General features: G+C 42.2%; 2 protein-coding genes across 3 annotated transcripts in view; one reads left to right on the top strand and one right to left on the bottom strand.

The window, feature by feature from the left end:
* The window catches only part of SUSD5 (sushi domain containing 5), a 70967-nt gene that overhangs the window by 32328 nt on the left and 17267 nt on the right, over nucleotides 1–21372 (bottom strand). The window contains exon 3 of the mRNA XM_073333072.1: nucleotides 11845–11963. Coding sequence (XP_073189173.1) covers nucleotides 11845–11963 — 119 coding nt within the window. The remainder of the gene's footprint in view (nucleotides 1–11844; nucleotides 11964–21372) is intronic.
* The window catches only part of CRTAP (cartilage associated protein), a 105568-nt gene that overhangs the window by 72470 nt on the left and 11726 nt on the right, over nucleotides 1–21372 (top strand). Inside the window, exon 8 of one of the 2 annotated variants that reach the window (XR_012157463.2) lies at nucleotides 11028–11215. The gene's annotated coding sequence lies outside the window, so the exon portion shown is untranslated. Of the gene's footprint in view, nucleotides 1–11027; nucleotides 11398–21372 lie in introns of those variants that run through there. The other variant, XM_078851726.1, reaches the window with a different exon arrangement.

The raw sequence follows: 21372 nt of genomic DNA, 5'->3' as shown, positions 1-21372 counted from the left end.
TCTTGGAGATACTTAAGAATGGAGAATTTTCCTTTTTCCAGATAAACACTGAGATAAAATGAAATGCAAAGAACCGAAACACAACCAATATAAGTGTTCCTTGTAAGCTACTGCTGTTGGGATGCCAATACCTCTTTCATCAGAGAATGGCTGGTAAAAATAACTTCATTTATTAGTTTAAATGATATCACCAGGTAGCTAGAAATTCACTGGCAGCTAAATGCAAAGCTTTGGAAAAGAAAACTACAGAAATTTAAAAACCTCCATATTCACGGTAAAGCATAGAAAATAAAATGAAATAGCATGAACACACAGCAATCTACAGTTTACTCTTTTAAAGTAAACTTTAAAATGTTTGCCTTAGAACATTCCAACCAAAACTTCATTTTCCCTTTATTGCAGAAGAAAAAACAAATTGAAATAACTACATAATCCATCAACTTTTGATGAATATTTGGAGTCAGAGGTTATGCCTAACAAAATTTCATTTGCATGTCTGCAGTGGAACACTACAGAGATCTCACTCATTGCTTATAAAATCAATGATTCAAACAAGGAAGGAACCAGTAAAGCTCAGGAACTATTGATAGGAGGTAGTGGAGGTGGTGGTGTCTTTCTATTGTTGTTGTTGTTTGTTGTTTTTTAATTACACAGGAAAGTTAGAGTGAACCAAAACTGTTATTTAAATATGATATTGAAAATTCATGTTATGTTTCCCTGGGGAAAAGTCCTCTTGATAGCAGAACCCTACGATGATTATTCCTGTTTTATTTATTTCTTCTGTATTTATGTGTATTCTTGTGAACTTTGCTGTGGAATGGCTTAAAACAGATTGTGTTAACATACAGCCTCTGGGCCAGATCTGGCCTGCATGAGGATCACATGGCATATCTGGAACCCGCAGAATGTAATCTCTTTTTAAAAAAAAATAAAGAAGTTTCTATCCCTAAGTGTTGAGAAGATAACCTTTCAAATGTGAATTGAATATAAATCAATGAGCTGCCATCCTGAGTCTGCAGACAGCGTGAAACAGTGACTGAGGTGTGAGCTTGATTTGACCCTTGAAGCTTTAAAAATACCAGCAACCTGCAGTGATGTAAATAATGTAATTCAGATACCCTTACTAAACTAAGCACCCTGAATAGTACTCTAAGGGTATGTCTACACTGGCATAGTTACATCGCTGGCAGTTACATCACCTCTCAGAGAGTGCTGAAGGGAAACCGCTGTTGTGTTTTCACACTGTCAGCTGCCTGCGCAATAGTGTGTTCACACTTGTACCACTTGCAGCGGTATTCGGAGCAGTGCACTCTGGGCAGCTATCCCACAGAGCATCTCTTCCTCTTCTGCCGCTAAGAGTTGTGGGAAGACGGAGGGGGTTGCGTGGCATCCTGGGTCCTTTCCCAATGCCCCGTGATACATTGCTTCGCATCCGAGCGATCCCTGTGCTTCCGTCCACATTTGGCGCCATCTTTCAATGGTTTGTGTACTGTGCACTCTGCCTCTTTGGTCTGCAGAAATGGATCCCGCACTGTTGACCAACATGCTGCTCGCTCTCACTAACACATCACGAGTGACAGTGGAGCTATTCCTCAAACTACAAAGGCAAGAGAGGAGTTTGACATTCATCTCGCCACATGTAGTAGCTACAGCACGAGATTGCTTGTGGCATTCACGGAGGTGCTGACCACAGTGGAACGCTGCTTTTCTGCTTGGGAACCAAGCACTGAGTGGTGGGATCATATCATCATGCATGTCTGGGATGATGAGCAGTGGATGCAGAACTTTTGGATGAGGAAAGCCACATTCATGGGACTGTGTGATGAGCCTGCCCCAGCCCTGCGGTGGAAGGACACGAGAATGAGAGCTGCCCTGTCGTTGGAGAAGCGCGTGGCGATTACAATGTGGAAGCTGGCTACTCCAGACTGCTATTTATCAGTCGCTAACCAGTTCGGAGTGGGAAAGTCGACCGTTGGACTCATGTTGATGGAAGTGTTCAGGAACATTAATCGCATCCTGCTCCAAAAGAACATGACTCTGGATAATGTGCGTGACATTGTGGATGGCTTTGCACAAATGGGCTTCCCTAACTGCGGAGGGGTGATAGATGGCACGCATATTCCAATTCTGGCACCAGACCACCTAGCACATTAATCGGAAGGGGTATTTCTGTATGGTTCTCCAGGTGCTTGTGGATCACCGTGGGCATTTCATGGACGTTAACGCAGGCTGGTCTGGAAAGGTGCATGACAAACGCATCTTTCGGAACACTGGCCTGTTCAAGAAGCTGCAAGCAGGGACCTTCTTCCCGGACCAGAAGATTACTGTAGGGGAAGTTGAAATGCCCATTGTGATCTTGGGAGACCTTGCCTACCCCTTAATGCCGTGGCTTATGAAGCCATACATGGGGAACCTTGACAGTAGCAAGGAGCAGTTCAACAACAGGCTGAGCAAGTGCAGAATGACTGTTGAGTGTGCGTTTGGCCATTTAAAGGGCCACTGGCGCTGCCTATATGGGAGGCTGGACCTGGCCAATGATAATATTCCTTTGCTTATAGCCGCGTGCTGTACACGCCATAATATTTGTGAAGGGAAGGCTGAAAGCTTCACTCAGGGCTGGACTGCTGAGGCTCAGTGCCTGGAGGCTGAATTTGAACAGCCAGAGACCAGAGCTATTAGAGGGGCGCGGGGTGGGGCCATAAGGATCAGGGATGCCTTGAGGCAGCAATCTGAAGCTGAAAGCCACTAATATTTGTTGCTCTGCTCGGGAGTGCAGTACTTGTAATGCTAGGAGGTGACTGTGATTGGTGAAGATGATGCACTATGAAGGTGTAAGAAAATTGCCTGTTGCTTTGCAGGTCTCTGTTTGCTTTCAATTAATGGAATAAAGGTTGCTTTCAAACCAAAACAATTCTTTTATTAAAAAACAACAACCGGAGCACAGAGACAAATAAAAAAACACATCAGCACTATGGGGAATGGGGGAAGGGAGGGTCCCAGGCAGAGGTGGAGTCCCGGGACGGTTAAAGATTTATGTATGTCCAGGGATCATATTCAATCTTGTCCTTTGGAGTGCAGCAGGTACTGTACTTCAGCAGGGCTAAACTGCAGAGGGACGAGTGTTGAGTGCAGTAGGTACTGGGAGTCCGCAGGGCTGGACTGTGATGGGGGAGGAGTGGAATGCAGCGGGTACAGACTGGAGCCAGGAGGTTGATAAGAGTGTGTTGGCGGGGTCTGGGGGGCGCATGGGAAAGAGTTTTGCAACGGTGGCTGCAGGGGAGGGTGGGTGCGGAGCTGCTTGGTTTGCAGTGCTAGTAGTGCCTGGAGTGTGTCCGCTTGGGGCTCCATAACGTTTAAAAGCCGCTCCGTGGCTTCATTCTGGTGTGCCGCGTTCTCTTCTCGCTGTCCCTCCACTCCTTTGATTCTTGTTTTTCGGCCACAGAATGCAGCATGACATCACGCAGAAAGTCCTCTTTAGTTTTTTGTGGCCTCTTTCTAATTCTACGCAGCCATTCAGCCAGCGATAACAAAATGGGAGGCTGGGCTCCCAAGGTCCTCTCTGTGAAGCCAAAATGCAACATTTTACAGAAGCAGACTGCTGATTCAGTGATTTAAAACACAGCCACTATTTACATACTTGTCACTAACTGGCTGACCCAGGCAAGCACACATGAGCCACAAGACCCCGAAAATGGTGAGTAACTGCAGGGGCAGGGGAACTCAGAGTTCCAGGACCGAACTGTACACTGGGCACATGGCTCTTGGGGAGAGCCAGCACTGTAGGGTGGGGCCTTATAATCATTCCTGTCCCCACATTTTCCACAGGCTGTGTTCATTATGGAAGATATCTCGCTGCTGAGGGTGAGCAGGGAATCAAGGGAGGGTCTTCTCCAAGACTGCGGCTTCCACCCTGGCCCTTATGCAGCTCGCCTATGTGCAGCAATGGACCGTCCACCCCTGTGACGGCAGAGTGGCGTGGGAAAGTTACTCTTAATGGGGCAAGAAACAAAGCAGCTCTGCCAAAGAACCTGCAGCAGCGGATTGCCCAGTATCTCCATGAGAGTTTCGTGGAGATCTCTGAGGCAGATTCCTGTGAAGTGAGTGAGTCAACCAACACCCTGTTCCGCCGCTCCAACTAGGCATGTGGTGGTATGCGCATCATACAGACACAAGCCTGCTTTCTGCAACCCTCCTGCCTCCAACAACTTGCTTCAACGATTCCTAAAATCAAAGCCACTTACCAGGGGCCTCCTCTCCTGTTTGCGCTTCACCAAGCTCCAACTGCTGTGACTGGCTAACCTCCTCCAGGGTAGAGAAGAGCTCCTGGCTGCATGCATCTCTGACCTCTGAGTTGTCCTCTGACTCTGGGTCCCCCTCCACATCCTCGTCCAAGATTTCCTCCTCCTGGCTCAGTCAACCCTTGACTGGCCCGTGAGCCACTGAAGTATCCAGTGGCCTTTGCAGTGGAGGTGGGTTGCCACCGAGTATTGTGTCCAGCTCTTAGTAGAACCAGCAGCTTGTGGGCTCAGCACTGGATGGCCATTTGCCTACCACACCTTGTGGTAGGCATTCCACAGCTCCTTCACTTTGACCCTGGACTGCAGTGTGTCCCGGTCATGGCCCCTTTCTGTCATGCATCGTGAAATCTGTCCATAGCTATCATAATTCCTACGGCTGGAGTGCAGCTGGGACTGGACAGCCTCCTCTCCCCAAATGCTGATGAGGTCCAGCAGCTCGGCATTACTCCAAGTGGGGGATCGCCTGGTGCGTGGAACAGGCATGGCCACCTGGAACGATGCGCTGAGACCGCTGCATGCGTCACCGAGCAAACAGGAAGGGGACTTTCAAAATTCCCAAGGAATTTAAGAGGTGGGGCTCATGGTTGGTTACCTGAGGGCAGAGCAATAGAGTTCAAACTGATGACCAGAGAGGTGAGAACAGGCATTGTGGGACACCTCCTGGAGGCCAATCGCAGCGCTGTAATCGACCAGGGTGTCTACACTGGCACCGTGGTGCTGAAGGCCCGGCGCAGAAAGCCGTACGCCTCTCGTCGGGGTGGTTTTTTTACAGCGCTGCAACTGCACAGTTTCTGCGCACTAAGTGGCTTGGCAGTGTGTGCACCTCGGGAGTTACACCACAGAAAGCTGCTTCACTGCGCAGAAACTTGCCAGTATAGACAAGACCCTAAGTACATATAAAGAAATATAACACGAGGGTGGTAATTTTTTCCTCTTCTGTTTCTTCTTGGCTTTTCTTTTCTTTCCCATTCTAGCCATTACAATATATTATTTTTTCTTGCATTAACACCTATTTTTTGTACTTATTTAAAATTTACTTTTGGGGCTGTCTGCAGATACACATAAACATATTTTGTGTTCAGAGCTGCAGTAAACCTCAAACTATTACGTTTGTCTTTTTCATTCCATACAGGGGTCTTTTTGACAGCAAATGCCACAATGATGAGATATACCTCACTTTGCTGTGAAAACAGCATTCTTAAAATATTTCAGCTACATCTCTCACTGGTAAAACATAACCTTCAGTGTCAAAGACTGCCACCTGACTTTGTGCAATTTAATAGATCTGAATTCTAGAAGTGCAGAGGGAAAGGTTCTGATTCAGAAAATTTTAGTAATTGATTCTGCATTCCTTCTACACTCAAAACTCCTCTTCAATTTTAGAGAACACTGTTACTGAGTTCATTAATGAGCGTTGAGTGTGCGAGGAATGGAGCATTATGGTCCGTAGGCCTCAATCCTGCAAATACATACTTATACATGGGCCAAACTTCATGCATGTGAGCAGTCCTACTGAACTTAGTCACGTGCTTAAAGTTAAGCACATGTATAAGTGAATGCAGGATCAGGGTCTTAGAAGAAAATTTTGGAATGGTTTACACTGGAATCTGTTGTGACTCTCTCAAATGCGTTTTATATAGCATTAAGGGTTGGAAAATGCCTTATTTTTAAAGATTTTATTTTAATCCATAAAGGTTGAACTCTGCTTAAAAGTCTGCCAGCTTTATTCATTTAACATTAATGATTATATTGCCTCAACACTATTAAAATCCTGTTGATTAAAGGTGATGATGATATTTCTCTAACAAGTGAGGCTATGTCTATACTACAGACCTTAGAGCGGCACAGTTGTACTGATGCAGCTCACCGATGTAAGGTCTCCCATGTAGCTGCTCTATGCCAGTGAGAGAGAGCTCTCCCACCAGCATAATTAAACCACCTCCAGTGAGTGGGGGTAGCTATGTCTGCAGGAAAGCGTCTCCCACTGGCATAGTGCTATCCACACCAGTGCTTTTGTTGGTGAAACTTTTGTCAGTCAGTGATGTGGTTTTTTTCACATCTCTGACCGACAAAAGTGTTAGGGTAGACAAAACCTTAGTTAATAGGTTTCAGTGAAAAGTAAAATAATTGAAACATTTAGACCTGTAGTTAGTCTTTTTGACAAAACTGCAAAACAGGTTGGTCTTGGGCCATGTCTGTAGTTGTTACTGTGAGGTACCTAGCATATTTGTAGGAGCTTAATAATAATAATAATAATAATAATTAATAATATAATAAATATAGTGTTTTTACTCTCCTGGGGTGAAACTGCTGCTTCTGAAATCTAGGATATTCTTTTAGCAATAATTCAGTTACTTAATACTACTATCATTATTATTTATACAGTGTCACAGATGTGCATAATGCTTTATATGCAAATAAAAGATACAGTCCCATCTTACATTGTAGGTGTCCAGTCCTACAAAGTGCTGAGCGCCTCCTGGGAGGACAGAAGGTGCTCAACTTTCATTGATGTCAGTGAGTACTCAGGTCCCATATCCTACAGGCATCATTCTTCTCTCATTTTACACCAGTTATACACCATTCTAACTCCAGTGAATTCAGTGGAGTTACTTCTGAGTTACACCAGCATAAGTGAGAAAAGAATCGGAGTATATACGTTTGGGCCTAGGGTTAGATAAAACATGAAATAGCACAGGGATGAGGATTGATGGGCGTCAATCCACAAAAAACTATACGAACACTAAACCCAGCTCTGGGCAACTCTGTGCATCTAGTATATTCAGGATAGGAGATTAAAAAGAGGGCTCCACAGGTTAGAGCTAAATTATTAAAGCCATTGAAGCCAGTGGGCTTTTGCCCTATTTTAATAGGATCAGGATTTGTCTTTTAGTACTTTTTTGTAACTCTCCCATAGCAAACATATATTAAAATCATTTTTTCAAAAAGAGGTAAAAATCATATAAGCATTAGAATGTTGATATTACATTTCAGACAATTAGCAACAGACTGAAACAGTGATTGGCTCCATACAGCTGTTATGCAGAAATATAGTGAGCAGCCCTGTTTTATGCTAATTAATATACTTCACAAAGGGTATTGTGTGTGAAAAGGCTTCAACTTTTTGAAAAGAACTTCACAGGCAACCAGCCAAGTGGAACAATTTGTTATGAAGAGGCTTAGGTCTCAGGCCAGCCAACCTTTACTTAAGAGTGCTTGTTAAAACATAAACTGTTTATCCAATATCTGTTGAATATTCAAGCATGAGGGCACCTTGTGGTCATCTGGAAATATTGTTGAATTAAACACTGTTAGATGAGTGTGTTGTTATAGTCCTCCTTTCTCTCATCAGGAGCCTCCCTGCCCCGCACAAATGAGCTGCTCAGAAATGGTCTCTTCTGTATAAATATTTCATTTCCCTCAGTTTTCATTGTGCAATTCCACAGTGTCCTAAAACAATTTCTTCCATGTTTTGAAAAATCGTTTTTATGATGTATTTGTATTGCAGTAGGGCCTAGGAGCCCCAGTCACAGGCCAGGACCCCATTAGGCTAGGCACTCTACAAACACAAAACAGAGTCCCTCCCTGCCCCACAGACCTTACTATAGACAAGGGACAACAGGTGGAGACAGGCAGGCAGAGCACAATGAAACAATAAGACAGTATTGGCCAGCATGACAGGCAGTGGTATCAGTACCCCAACTACTTAACCATTGCCCAGTTTTTATAGGCCACACAGCAAGGGAGAGTTTTAAGGAGGGATTTGAAGAAGGAAGATGAGATGGTTGGGTGGATATTTATGAGAGCTTCTCTGTGTGACAGGCAGCATGGGAGAAAGGTGCTTGTTTCAAAATGCAACAATTGGGTGAGGAAAATGGCATCAATGAGCGGCAGGTGAAAGTTGACATTGTGATAATCCATGACAAATCATAGGAAAGGTTGGGGATAGGCTGTGAAGAGCCTTGAAAGTGAAGACATGTAGTTTGTGTTTGGTGCCATTGAGAAGGGGGAGCCAGTGGAAGGATTCAAAGACAGGATTGACATGGTCAAAGTGATGAAGTACACAATGATCTTTGCAGAAGTTATTGAATAGATAGAAAACTGGACCCTTTTCAAGTCAAATGTTGCAATATATTATTGTCTAACAATAGATCAGATATGCTGCACACCTTTTGTCACTTCAGCATGATATTGTCATGTCATTATATTCACAGGCTTGATTAAAGATTAGGGCTGTCAAGCAATTAAAAAAATAATAGAATACCATTTATTTAAATATTTTTAGATGTTTTCTACATTTTCAAATATATTGATTTCAATTACAACACAGAATACAAAGAGTAAAGTGCTCACTTTATATTTATTTTTATTACAAATATTTGCACTGTAAAAACCAAAAGAAATAGTATATTTCAATTCACCTAATACGAGTACTGTAGTACAATCTCTTTAGCATGAAAGTTGAACTTACAAGTGTAGAATTATGTACAAAAAGTTGGTTACAATTTGCAGGAGATAATGCTGCCTGGTTCTTGTTTACAATGTAACTTGGAAGTGAGAACAGGAGTTTACATGGCACTGTTGTAGCCGGCATAGCAAGATATTTACGTGCCAGATGCGTGAAAGATTCATATGTCCCTTCATGCTTCAACCACCATTTCAGAGGACGTGTCCATGCTGATGATGGGTTCTGGTCAATAACGATCCAAAGCGGAGCGGACTGATGCCTGTTCATTTTCATCATCTGAGTCAGATGCCACCAGCAGGAAGCTGATTTTCTTTTTTGGTGGTCCGGGTTCTGTAGTTTCCGCATCGGAGTGTTGCTCTTTTAAGACTTCTGAAACCATGCTCCACACTCATCCCTCTCAGATTTTGTACTGAAGTCCAACCTTGGGTCAAATGCTGTAGCTATTTTTAGAAATCTCACATTGGTACCTTCTTTGCATTTTGTCAAATCTGCTGTGAAAGCGTTCTTAAAACGAACATGTGCTGCGTCATCATCCAAGACTGCTATAACATGAAATGTGGGTAAGACAGAACAGGAGACATACAATTCTCCCACAAGGAGTTCAGTCACACATTTAATGAACGCATTATTTTTTTAATGAGCATCATCAGCATGGAAGCATGTCCTCTGGAATGGTGGCTGATGCAGGAAGGGGCATATGAATGTTTAGCATATCTGGCACATAAATACTTTGCAACGCCAGCTACAAAAGTCCCATGTGAATGCCTGTTCTCACTTTCAGGTGACATTGTAAATAAGAAGCAGGCAGCATTATCTCCCATAAATGTAAACAAACTTGTTTGTCTTAGCGATTGGCTGAACAAGAAGTAGGACTGAGTGGACTTGTGGCCGCTAAAGTTTTACATTATTTTGGTTTTGAGTGCAGTTATGTAACAAAAAAAATCTACATTTGTAAATTGCGCTTTCACGATAGAGATTGCACTACGGTATTTGTATGAGGTGAATTGAAAAATACTATTTCTTTTGTTTATCATTTTTACAGTGCAAATATTTGTAATAAAAATAATATAAAGTGAGCACCGTACACTTTGCATTCTGTGTTGTAATAGAAATCAATATATTTGAAAATGTAGAAAAACATCCAAAATATTTAATAAATTTCAATTGGTATTCTATTGTTTAACAGTGCGATTAATCGCAATTAATTTTTTTGAGTTAATTGTGTGAGTTAACTGCGATTAATCAATAGCCCTACTAAAGATTTGTTAAAACACCCTAAGTGCTGTGTGAGTTTACTGTTTTTCAAGTACTGTGTCAGTCAATGCCATCTGCCTAGCTCTGTCCTTCTTTGAAGTGGCACACAAAACCTCATTGTGGGCTTAACAGGTCATCCCCACTATTCCGTCATCTCAACTGTACAGTCTATATTTTACATAAGAATTCTCTGGTCCAAATTATTCTGTTACACAAGCATATGTATAGAGAAAATCCACTAATATCCATGGAGTTAGTTTGGATGTACAGGGTGTATCTGAGAGCACAATTTGTCCCTCAGTTTTTTGTCTGAATGAGGAACACAGATTTTAGATTTAATTCCACATGCTGAGTTCAGAATATTGACTCCCTAGCTTCCAAAGTCTTCCAGTAGCTATAAGGGCCAGTGTGACTCCCAACTGCACAGAATTTGAATTCCTGAGTTTATCCAGTTCCGTGTACTGCTGAATTAGACTGAATTTCCATTCTGGAAACTGGTTTTTGAAAGTATGATAAGTTTACTATCAATAAAAATATTTTTCTCATAATACATCTTTACTGGTGGGCCCTGGGATCTGAGTATCTACAACTGAGGTTAACCTCTAGCACAGTACTTTAGTTTCACATTCAGCATGAACCATGACATCCAGAGTCCCCAAAGCAGGCCTGGTCTATACCAACTGACTGGCATACCTTGTAATCATAACATGCGTGCAGCACCTCATGCCAACACATAATAGCCATCATAAGTGTTTCACAAATATTAGTTGTACTGGTTTGTTGCTATACCTGAGATGAGGTCTTTAGCTGTGTAGTATTGGATGATTTCTTCCTAGACTAACTCCAACCAACAATGCAATGTTTTGTGTTGGGAAATTATCCAAAAACCTCTGCTGCCAACAACACAGCTGAGCACTACTAGTGCTTCAGGAATCCCAGAACGTATTGGTACAACCATGCTTGTAAGTAGAGCTGTGTGAATAATTATTTGTTTTGGTTCATGGCAGGGCCGGCTCTACAGTTTTTGCCGCCCCAAGCACTGAAAAAAACTGCTGCCGCGGATGGCAAAAGGAAGAAGTTGCCACCGATTTGCCACCACAGCCGGCAAAGAGGAGAAGCTGCCGCCGAATTGCTGCACTACCGCCCCAAGCACCTGCTTGGAATGCTGGTGCCTGGAGCCAGCCCTTGTTCATGGGTAATTCCAAAAAAATGGGGGGGGGGAAATCATTTTGGGTCAAACAGAAAAAATGTTTTGAAATTTTCAGTAAATCAAAAAGTAAGAAGAAAAAAGTGGGGGAGGTATTTTGTTCATACTGAAAAGAAAAGTGTAATTTCAATTTTGAGTGTTTTAAAAATAAGTTGGAAGGCAATTTCTAAAGGAACCAAAAAATCAAAACATTTAATTTTGCAAATGTAAATAAATGTTCAGATTCTTGAGATTTTGTTTGTTTTTTGACATGAACAATTTAGCAAACTACTTTGCAAAGTGTTTGTGTTGCTGAATCTGAATTTTTTTGGCAGAAAAAAGTTTTGGACAGAAAGAACTAGCCCAGCTCAGGTTGTAAGATGTGTTATGTGAACACCAAAATGGTTCTGTCAGAAGCTTTGTTGCTGTGTGAACCTGCTAAATTCCTGCAAGAATAAGTTTGACCATCATGTCATGCAACTCATGTCCTTGCAACAGATTCCTCACTTAATGGAGACACACTGTAAGGATTTATTTTGTAAAATTTCCCATCATTGCTCCCACTAATAGGAAAATTTAAGAAAAAAGTCCTTTTTACTGGTGACAGTACATTGTTTCAATGACATATTAGTGCTGACCTTGATCTTTCACACAAAGTGCATTGTATCTGCCACCTGGAGAGGGATCATTTTCAATGTTAACATCGATAGCTTTCACACTCTGCTGGTTGCTGCCTGTCTTACTGCACACCATTGTCCTAAAATAGAGAAGAAGGAGAAAAAAATCAGAAGTTCTGCAGGAAGTGTACTGCACATATAGGTGAAATTGGTTGGCCTTATATCACTTCAGTCAGGGAATAGCATTGCATCCGTCTTTATATTGTCAGCACTGAACTTCTGAGGGGCTTGCACTGGGGTACTAATGTGGAAAAGACCATTCTGGGAAAGAATAGATAAGAGAGACAAGTAATTTTTTAAAATGCCGGGTCATATATTAATTCAAGGCCACAGGAAGCACTAAAAGTTTAGGACTGGCATTTGAAAGAGTGATAGCACATTTCAGTTTGTGCACAGTATGTCTAAACATTGGGACAAATCCCAAGTCCTGCCTAAGGACCATATTTTGCTTCACTTACAACAGTGTAAATCCACAGCAACAATGTTGGCTTCCACAGTGTGCTCCAGATTGAAAACAGTTTAAATCAGAGCAGAATTTGGCCTTCTGTCTTTTTTAGTTCTTTACTCAAGTAAACACCTATTAAAGTGGGAGTTTAATAGGCTTTAATAGGAGTTTTGTCTGAGTACAAATTAGGTAAAGATTCCAGGATTTCCTATTATCACCAATAATTCAAAATAATTTATTAAAATAATACCTTTAGGATTTTATCATGTTTGTTCAGTTAATCCCTGTTTGCCACTGATTTGCAACATTGTAGGCAAGTCACTTCAATTTTCTGTCTCAGGGTATATCTACACTGTGCAGTTTTCAGCTCAAGTGGATGTATATACACTAGCTTTGATCAAGCCAGCATGCTATCAATAGCAATGTAGTCACAGTGGCGCAAGCAGCAGCATGGGCTAGCTGCCCAAGTATAATCTCCTCCAAGATCCTTTGTGTATACTCACAAGGTTGCTCCATGCCACCAGCTGTGCAGCCTTGGCTAAGCTGCTGTTTTTAATGCACTACCTGGATTATAGCTAGTGTGTTTTTGTATACCCAAACTGGAGATTACACCTCCAGCTGCAGCATATATGTACCTTAGTTACTACACCTATAGAATGGCAATAATATTTACTCACCTACCTATATCCCAGAAGTGTTGTGAGGATTAATTAATCTCTAATGTCTAAAGGCATCAGCTCCATAACAAAAATGTGATCTCTGCCCCGAAAAGCTGATGGTCAAAATCTATCTTAAGTAGATCTGGCCTTCCTCACTGTAGTATCTGACCACCTCACAACTCCCTTGTGAGGTAGGGCAGTGCCATTATCCCCATTTTATAGAAGAGGAACTGAAGCACAGAGAGGCTAAGTGACTTGCCCAAGGTCACACAAGAAGTCTGTGGCAGAGTAGAAAATTAAATCCACATCTCCTGAGTCCTAGAGCAATGCTTTAACTATTGGATTATCCTACAGTAGGGGGAGAAAGCAAACAAATAGAGGAATAAAAGGTAACAATGAGACAATTATGATCAACGTGATAAGCAGCAGTCAGAGCACACCAGCTAACCATTGTTGAGTTTTTTGTAGGTGTTGAAGCGGAGGTGAGTTTTAGGAAGCAATTTGAAGGAAGCAACGTGGTGGTTTTGCAGATTTTTACAGGGTGCTCTTTCTAAGTGTAATGGGGGACAGAAGAGCATGAAGGTGCTTAGTGGAAAATTAGACAATTAGGCAATAAAGTCTGGCATCAGACAGTGGAGATGGGAATATACATCTGATAGAATATGAAAAATGATAAATAGGGTGAATAGTCAAAGGAGGGTCTTAAAAGTAAAGACAAGTAGTTGTTATTGTACTGCAGCTGTGAATCTGGGAAACAATATAAACCTTTCTAAGACTGATACAAGACGTGCTTAGGGGCCATTACTGGGTGAGTGGATAGGCACAAAAATGGTACAAAGTGCACTTCTACTGTGAAAAGTGACTCTTGAAAACTGACACCCACATTTTTAGTGTCTGTGATTTCAGATCAAATATGCTCCATTTACAAGCAGAATATGTGTTTTGTTTTTCCCTCCCTGCAAGCCTTGAAAACTCAGCTCGAGACCCTGTAGTCAAGCTAATCTCTTTTTTTCCTTATACATCTTCCTCACCAACAATTAAGGTTCTGTAGAACAAATTATGTCCTCATTGGCACTTATGCAATCCCACCATCTTCCAGTTAGGCCCTCAGTAACACCTATTCCATCCTATTGCCTTAAATGAGTTTTAACAAAAGTGACAAATTCGAACTAAGTATACAATTATGTTGATGTTGAACAAAAAAGGGCATAGAATCCATCTCTCTCCCTCTTAGATATGGTGTCTCTACAGAACTAAGAGGAGCAATCAGTAGTATATTATAGATGAAGCTGTTAGCACTGCCTATACTTATGGCTACCCAACACTTACCATTATAAGATCCTATTTTGAGTTGCTTATAATTTTGATTAACTTTACCTGTTCAGGCTGAAACTTCCCATGCTGGTGTCTACCTTAGGCTGAATTTTTTTGGAAAATTTCAGCAAAAATTGGTTCAGACATTTCCAAGGATTAGATTAGGGAAAAATACACTGTTTTGCCCAAGCTAAAAAAAATCATTGAGAAACTGTAGCACCTTCATGCTTTAGAGAAGGGACATGACATTTTGGCAAGGATACACTAGATGGCAGGGGTCGGTTTTGTTTTCTGTTTTTTGCCGTTCTTTTGAAAATCTGCTTGAATTTGGCCAAGTTGAAAGCCTCTGAAAAATCTTTTCCCATATGCTTAGCAGAGACTTGTTAGACTTTGGCAGCTAAGTTCTCCAAAGACTCCATCTTCACTGAGTATGCTCCATCCCAAAGATGCAGGGGCTATGCAATTGTACCACTCTACTTGGCACTAGTGAGACCTCAGCTGCGGTATTGTGTCCAGTTTTAGGCACAACACTTTAAGAAAGATGTGGATAAATTAGAGAAAGACCAGAGGAGAGCAATAAAAATGCTAAAAGGTTTAGAAAACCTGACCTATGAGGATAGGTTAAAAAGAAAACTGGCTATATTTATTCTTGAGAAAGGAAGCCTGAGGGGAGACTGATAAGTCTTCCTATCATACTTATATGTGTATATGTTTTTACGTGTTCAAAATATTGTTATTCTTAAAAATTGTTTTGAATGCTTACAAACTTAAAACAATATTAATGAACTATTCAAATATACTACATCACAAAAATTGATGGTCTCATTACTTCCTTTTAACTTTCTAGAATAGTTAAAAATGTCATTTACGAGTTGATATCAGAATCTAATTTCTGGCACCATAAACAAAATACAAGTTATGTTCATGTAAATATTTCATCATACAGAAGTTCAAAAAAATGAAAACTTGGAAAACCTCATCAGAAAGTCCCCCTCACACACACCCCACATCCCACCCTTCTGATGCATTTTTTCCTCCTGGAGAAACAATACTGCACTTAATGGGCTCATTTTACATAAAAAGCATTCATATGTGTGCGTGTGCATGTGCATTCACACATGCATGTGTGAGTAGGAAGGAAATCTTTAGATTTTCCCTCCTACTGTATAAGGACATGGTCCTGCCAAGACTTATGCCCATGCTTAACTTTACTATTGAAATAAATGGAATTACTCATGGTAATAAATTAGTCTTGCAACGTCTGTGCCTAGCTGTTTGCTCCTTTCAACTGTAACAATTTGTTTGCATCATTTTATATGCAAACAGAGTCTCACTGAAAGTCAATGGGACGAAAATTAGATTTAACTGCCTAAATCACTTAGGCTTTGCAATGCTGAGCAGCGAAACGTCTAAATATCTTTAAAAGTCTGGATCTATGTGTCTAAAGTTTAGTGCCCAAAATCTGAGGCAATCAGAATTAGAGAGTGAAAATTTGCCCCACAGTAAATTTAGTGGGAATTTTGGTCACTCCTGATCTCTGAAAATCAATCCATGTCCCTTTGGCTCTGACAGCACTGGAGCTGGAAGGTGTAATTTCCAGCTCAAGGAGACATACCTGCGCTTGCTCTGATCAAGCTAGAGCACTAAAAACAGAAGGTAGGTGTGGTGGTGCAAGTGGCAGGATGGGCACTGCCCGGAATACAGTCTCATCCAAGACCCTAGATATATATTCACGTGATTAGTGCCACTTGCACCACTCTGGTTAGCACGGATATGTCTGCTCCAGCTGGAAATTACACCTTACATCTCCAGTGTAGGCGTACTCTGTGTGTGCCTAAGTAAGGACTCAATGCCTGATCTTAGGCATCCAGTTCTGAAAATTTGAGCCTGCATTTTCTGACTTTTAATCCTCTGTTCTAGCTATTATCCACTACTGCAGCCCAAAGCACTACTAGTCAGTGTGCTATTTCTGGGATAGACTAAAAATTTCTCTTTGGCTGATGGATCCTTGGAATTTTGCTATCATGTCCAAAATAGGATGCTGTGAATCATATGTAGGATTGTGTGTTTAAAAAACAAAGTGCTTTTTAATTTTTTTCAGATGCCATATAAAGTTCCTGTGTGGTTTGCTATTGCAAGGATATAGGTGATGGAAATCTAATATAGTACATTGACTTGTTAATTCTTAGAATAGCATTTATTAGTTACTGTTGATAGAAATAAGACTTAATAAAAAGGCTATGAAGTAAGTAATTTTTACCATTATACACAAAGTAAGACTCCAGTGTGTTTGACCTTTTGAATCCCTTACAAAAAGATCCAAACGGTTGGATTTATAGCTAAACCATGTTCCTTCATTACATTTAAAAAATGAAATGCTCTTCCTGTAGATTAATTCATTCCTGCTTCAAACAAGATTTTAAGTGACACTGCACTTAAGAGTTTAACTTGGTACTGTATATTATAAAATTAGAATTATGAATTTGTTTTGATTAAAATTGAAAACATCCAGATACAATTTCTCTGGGAATGAAGAAATCCTGTCTCATGTAAATAGGGAAATAACAAAAGCCTATTTGATTCTTCCAACTCCACATTCTCTGTCTGTATGCTTCCTGCCTAGAGCCCAATCCTGCAAGGTGCTGAGCATTTCCTGTGAGGTGTTGACTGCACTCAACCCCCACTGAGCCCTTCAAATGAGAGGGCTCAGCACCTTATACCACTGGGTTTAAGGATCCAGCTGGCCTATAAAGCCTTACTTGACTGTTTGAAGTCAATAGGCCTACTTGTGTGAGAGTAGCAAAATCAGGGCCTTTTCTGTAAATTCTTTGGGATGGTGTAGGGAGCCAGGGTGGCTCCCCTCCGAACCAGAGCGTAAAGAGCCACCCTCTGAGTCTGAGCAGGCGGGGCCAGGCTAAGCTTCCGCCAATCCCCGGAAGGGGAAGAGTGGGACAGGAAGTACAAAGGGCGGGGCCCTCTGCCCAATGAGGAGAGCACCAGAGAGGGAGACAGACACAGGCTGCTGGCTCCTCCCTTGCGATCCTGCTGCTGACCCAGGCGAAGCCCTGGGCAAGGAGGAGCCTGACCGGGGGGAAGGCCTGTGGCAACCAGGGCTGCCGGCCGCTGAATACCCAGAGGACCTGGAGGGGCCTGACTGCAGCCCGGGCCAGCGTGAGTCTGATACCGAGGGGGAGTGGGGGTGGCCCGCAACGGAATACCCGGAGGAACCGGAGCTGCCCGCAGCGGATTACCCGGAGGAGATGGATGATCCGGAGCTGCCCGCAGCGGAATACCCGGAGGAGATGGAGGGACCGGAGCGACCCGCCTGAGAGAGACCGGGTAGGAAGTAGCCCAGTGACCCAACTACACCGTGGGGTGGGTGTGTTTGGTCAGCGGGTGCGGATTGCCCCGCTGACCCAGCGGCGGGACCTTCACCTCCCGCCACTGTCAGGGCCCTGGGCTGGAACACAGTGGAGTTGGGTGGGCCTGCGTTCCCCTACCCCAGCGTTCCCCTGCCGGAGGGGCGCGCTACTGACTCTTGCCGGCACGCCCCTGCCGGAGGGGCGTGCTACTGACTTCGGCCGGCACACCTTCCCGCTAATTCCCCAATGCCCGGGAGGTGGGGCCGAGGCCTGCCACGGAGACCATTGCTCTCCATCGCCCCTAGGGGCTCGGAGGACCGACCGACGCCTGTCACAGATGGGTATATGTCTTTCTACATGTCTGTAAAGTGCCAACTGCTATAGAAACAGTTATTGGTGAAGCATGTAGCAGAGCTGATAACAAAAGCTGTACATGTATCTCAATTCTAAAGGGTCATTTTCAGATGCTTGTACCTTTGTTAAACTTTTCCCTTTGGGACTAAAATATATGAATTTATTTTAAAGGGTTTGTGCAAAAACAGCAAAGCTTTGCTGAAATCAGAGCCAGAAAGTGTGAAAATCATATACTTTTCCCATTAATTGTTTGCCACTTTTTTGGACTAGCTCCAGCACTTTCATAGGAGATGGTAAAACTTGAAACACAGTATGTTTTTTATTTACCGTTCCCAGTCCTAGAACTATTGCTGCTTAAGAGTCACAATGGTTAAGAGGTTTCAGCGTAGCAGCTGTGTTAGTCTGTATCCACAAAAAGAAAAGGAGTACTTGTGGCACCTGAGAGACTAACTTATTTCAGCATAAGCTTTCGTGAGCTACAGCTCACTTCATCGAATGCATGCCACACTCTGAATACGGAATAGAATGGAAGAGGGGGGTCACTCTGCATATGTCTACACTGCAATAAAACCCATAGCTGGCCCGGGTCAGCTGACTCCAGCTTGCAGGGCTCGGGCTGGGGGGCTATAAAATTGCAGCGTAGACATCTGAGTTCATACTGGAGCCCAGGTTCTGAGACCTCGTGAGGGGGGGTGGGTCCCAGAGGCCAGCATCCAACCCAAGCCTGAAAGTCTACACTGCAATATTATAGCCCCTCAGCCTGAGCCCCATGAGCCCGAGTCAGCTCACTGAGGCCAGCCACAGGTGTTTTATTGCAGTGTAGACATACCCTGTGGGATTTGAATTTGAGTGGATTATTTCAGTTCTGATTTGAGCCCAGATGTATGTGGAATTCTACATCTTTTTAGCATGTCCTTTAGTCTGTTTCTTAGTTCAGTCTGTTGTGTGATTGTACCCATTTATTTCACAAGTAGGTACAATTTTTCTTCTCTCTGCAGAGGTCTGTGTAACACTTAGATATACATAAAAGGAACAGAATGAGTGAGAATACTGATCAGCTGTAATAATTATGTGTTTTGGTAAACATCTGACCTGGATGTCAGCTATTTCTGAAAACCTCTTACTATACCATGAATACAGAAAAACTGTTCCTCCAATCATCATTAGGGGAAAAAAACATCCATACAATTATTATATAGAGGGCGCCAGTGGTGAGCTGGAGCCGGTTCGCACCAGTTTGCGCGAACCGGTTGTTAAATTTTGAAGCCGGTTTAGAACCGGTTGTTAAAGGGTGGGCAAACTCCAGCCCGCAGGTTACATCTGGCCCACAGAACCGTCCTGTCCAGCCCGCCTGAGCTCCTGGCTGGGGAGGCTTCCCTGGCTGAGAATCCCTTTTTAATTTTTACTCACCCGGCCACGCTCCGGGTCTTCGGCGGCACTTTGGCAGTGGGTGCTTCAGTGCTGCCAAAGACCCAGAGAAAGCAAAGAACATGCTGCTGAAGTGCCGCCGAAGACCCAGAGTGACTGAAGGAACCGGTTCTTCAGATTTTGGCAGCTCATCACTGGAGGGCACTAATAACATATTGGATTAAATCCAGATTCCATATGTACATTCCACTTTCTTCCGTTGCTCATGACTCTCTCAAACAAATTCTTTTTTGGGTTGCAAAGGAAAGTTGTTTTAATTGTTCCTTAGTTACCCGAATGTGAAAAATATATTTTTCCTATATGTTATAATTAACTCACTTATATAAATAACAAAATAGTTTCAAGTAGAAGGTTCACTCTGTGGTTGTCTTGTACATCTCAATTAAAGTAAAAAAATCAAGCCAAATTTGAAGACAAAATATGGTTCTGTGGTTTTACAGTTACGAGCATTTAGAGATGCCGGTTTCACACGTAGGCATTAGAATTTTTATTTAAGGTTTGTCATGGAGCTTTTAAAATGTTGGTTCTGCCAATCAGCCCTTCAGCTCTAGTGGTGCCCTTAAACTGAGAGTTTAGCTGAGACATGCATATGAGATGAAGACGTTTTAGTGGCAGTGGTGCTAACTATAGTTCTTGCCCTATTCAAGGAATGTTGAAGTGAATCAAGTGCAGCTTGTAATCTCCCCATGCCAAATAGCTCCAGATTTCTTTTTTCATTTTTCCTTTAAGGAAACAAGATAACTAAATATAAAAATACTTCATTGTTAAGCTTGAGAAATCAAGCACGCCCAAGTCAAGAAATTGAAAAGTTAAGGCTGCTTCTGCTGTATTAACTCAGCTAAATTGCACATATGTATTTTCTACTCCTCTTTTACTTGTTAAATGTTAACTTTATTGTGGTTGTGTTGTAGTGTATATCATAAAAGTATCAAATGATCAACCCGGTGGAAATAATGTCCCAAGAGCAATGCTAGTAAGTTTTGATGCCATTCAATAATCATACTATTATGATTAAGACATTTTAGTGTTTGTGGCCTCAAATTAGACATAACTTATTTTTAAAGATAGTACAGATTTTTTTCACCATATTTTCCCTTCATAGTATCACTATAGGGGAGAATCAGAATTGTTTGAGGATCTTAATTTTGTATTTCCATACTTTAACATGTTTGGAATCTTTAATAGTTTAACCTTACCTTTGAATTCACTGGGTTAGTAATGCTTGCTTTTAGGATAATTGAAAACTTCCTGTGGTGATCTTTTTACCTTCAAACTACCCTCAAGCTTCATTCTGTCTTGCCTTAGCTTTTTGTCTGGGAATAGTTAAGAATGTTTGATTAACGTAATAATGATTATTTTAATGTTATATTGCAGTATAATTATACTTCATCTTTGTTTTATTATATATTTAAAGAAATCTAATCTTTTAAGTTGTATGCAATATACAAGATACAGTATTGTAATATCAATGACTGTAGAAGGAAGCATGTGGAAGTGGGTTTAACCCTGAAACAAGATTATGTGTAGCCAAATAATGCCCATTTAATCTTGCAGCTTTTACTGGAGGAGGCTAGGGTTTAGCAATGGGTAGGTCTGAGACACTAAGAGTATGTCTACACTGCAATTAAAAAGCCACAGCTGGCCCATTCCATCTGACAGGGGCTTGCAGGACTCGAGCTAAGGGGCTGTTTAATTGCAGTGTAGATGTTCGGGCTTGGGCTGCAGCCCTAGCTCTGGGACCCTCCCATCTTGCAGGGTCCTAGAGCCCAGGCTCCAGCCTGAGCCTGATGGTCTACTCCATAATTAAATAGCCGCTTTGCCCGAGTCCCGCAAACCTGAGTCAGCTGGCATGGGCCAGCCCTCGGTTTTTAATTGCAGTGTACATATACCCTAACATGAACAGGCATGAGCTTGTTGCAAGAGGAGG

This window comes from Lepidochelys kempii, chromosome 2 (genome assembly GCF_965140285.1).
Source record: "Lepidochelys kempii isolate rLepKem1 chromosome 2, rLepKem1.hap1, whole genome shotgun sequence".
Lineage (NCBI taxonomy): Eukaryota > Metazoa > Chordata > Testudines > Cheloniidae > Lepidochelys > Lepidochelys kempii.
Note: the sequence above shows the minus strand (reverse complement) of the source record. Positions and strands in the feature narration are given on the sequence as shown.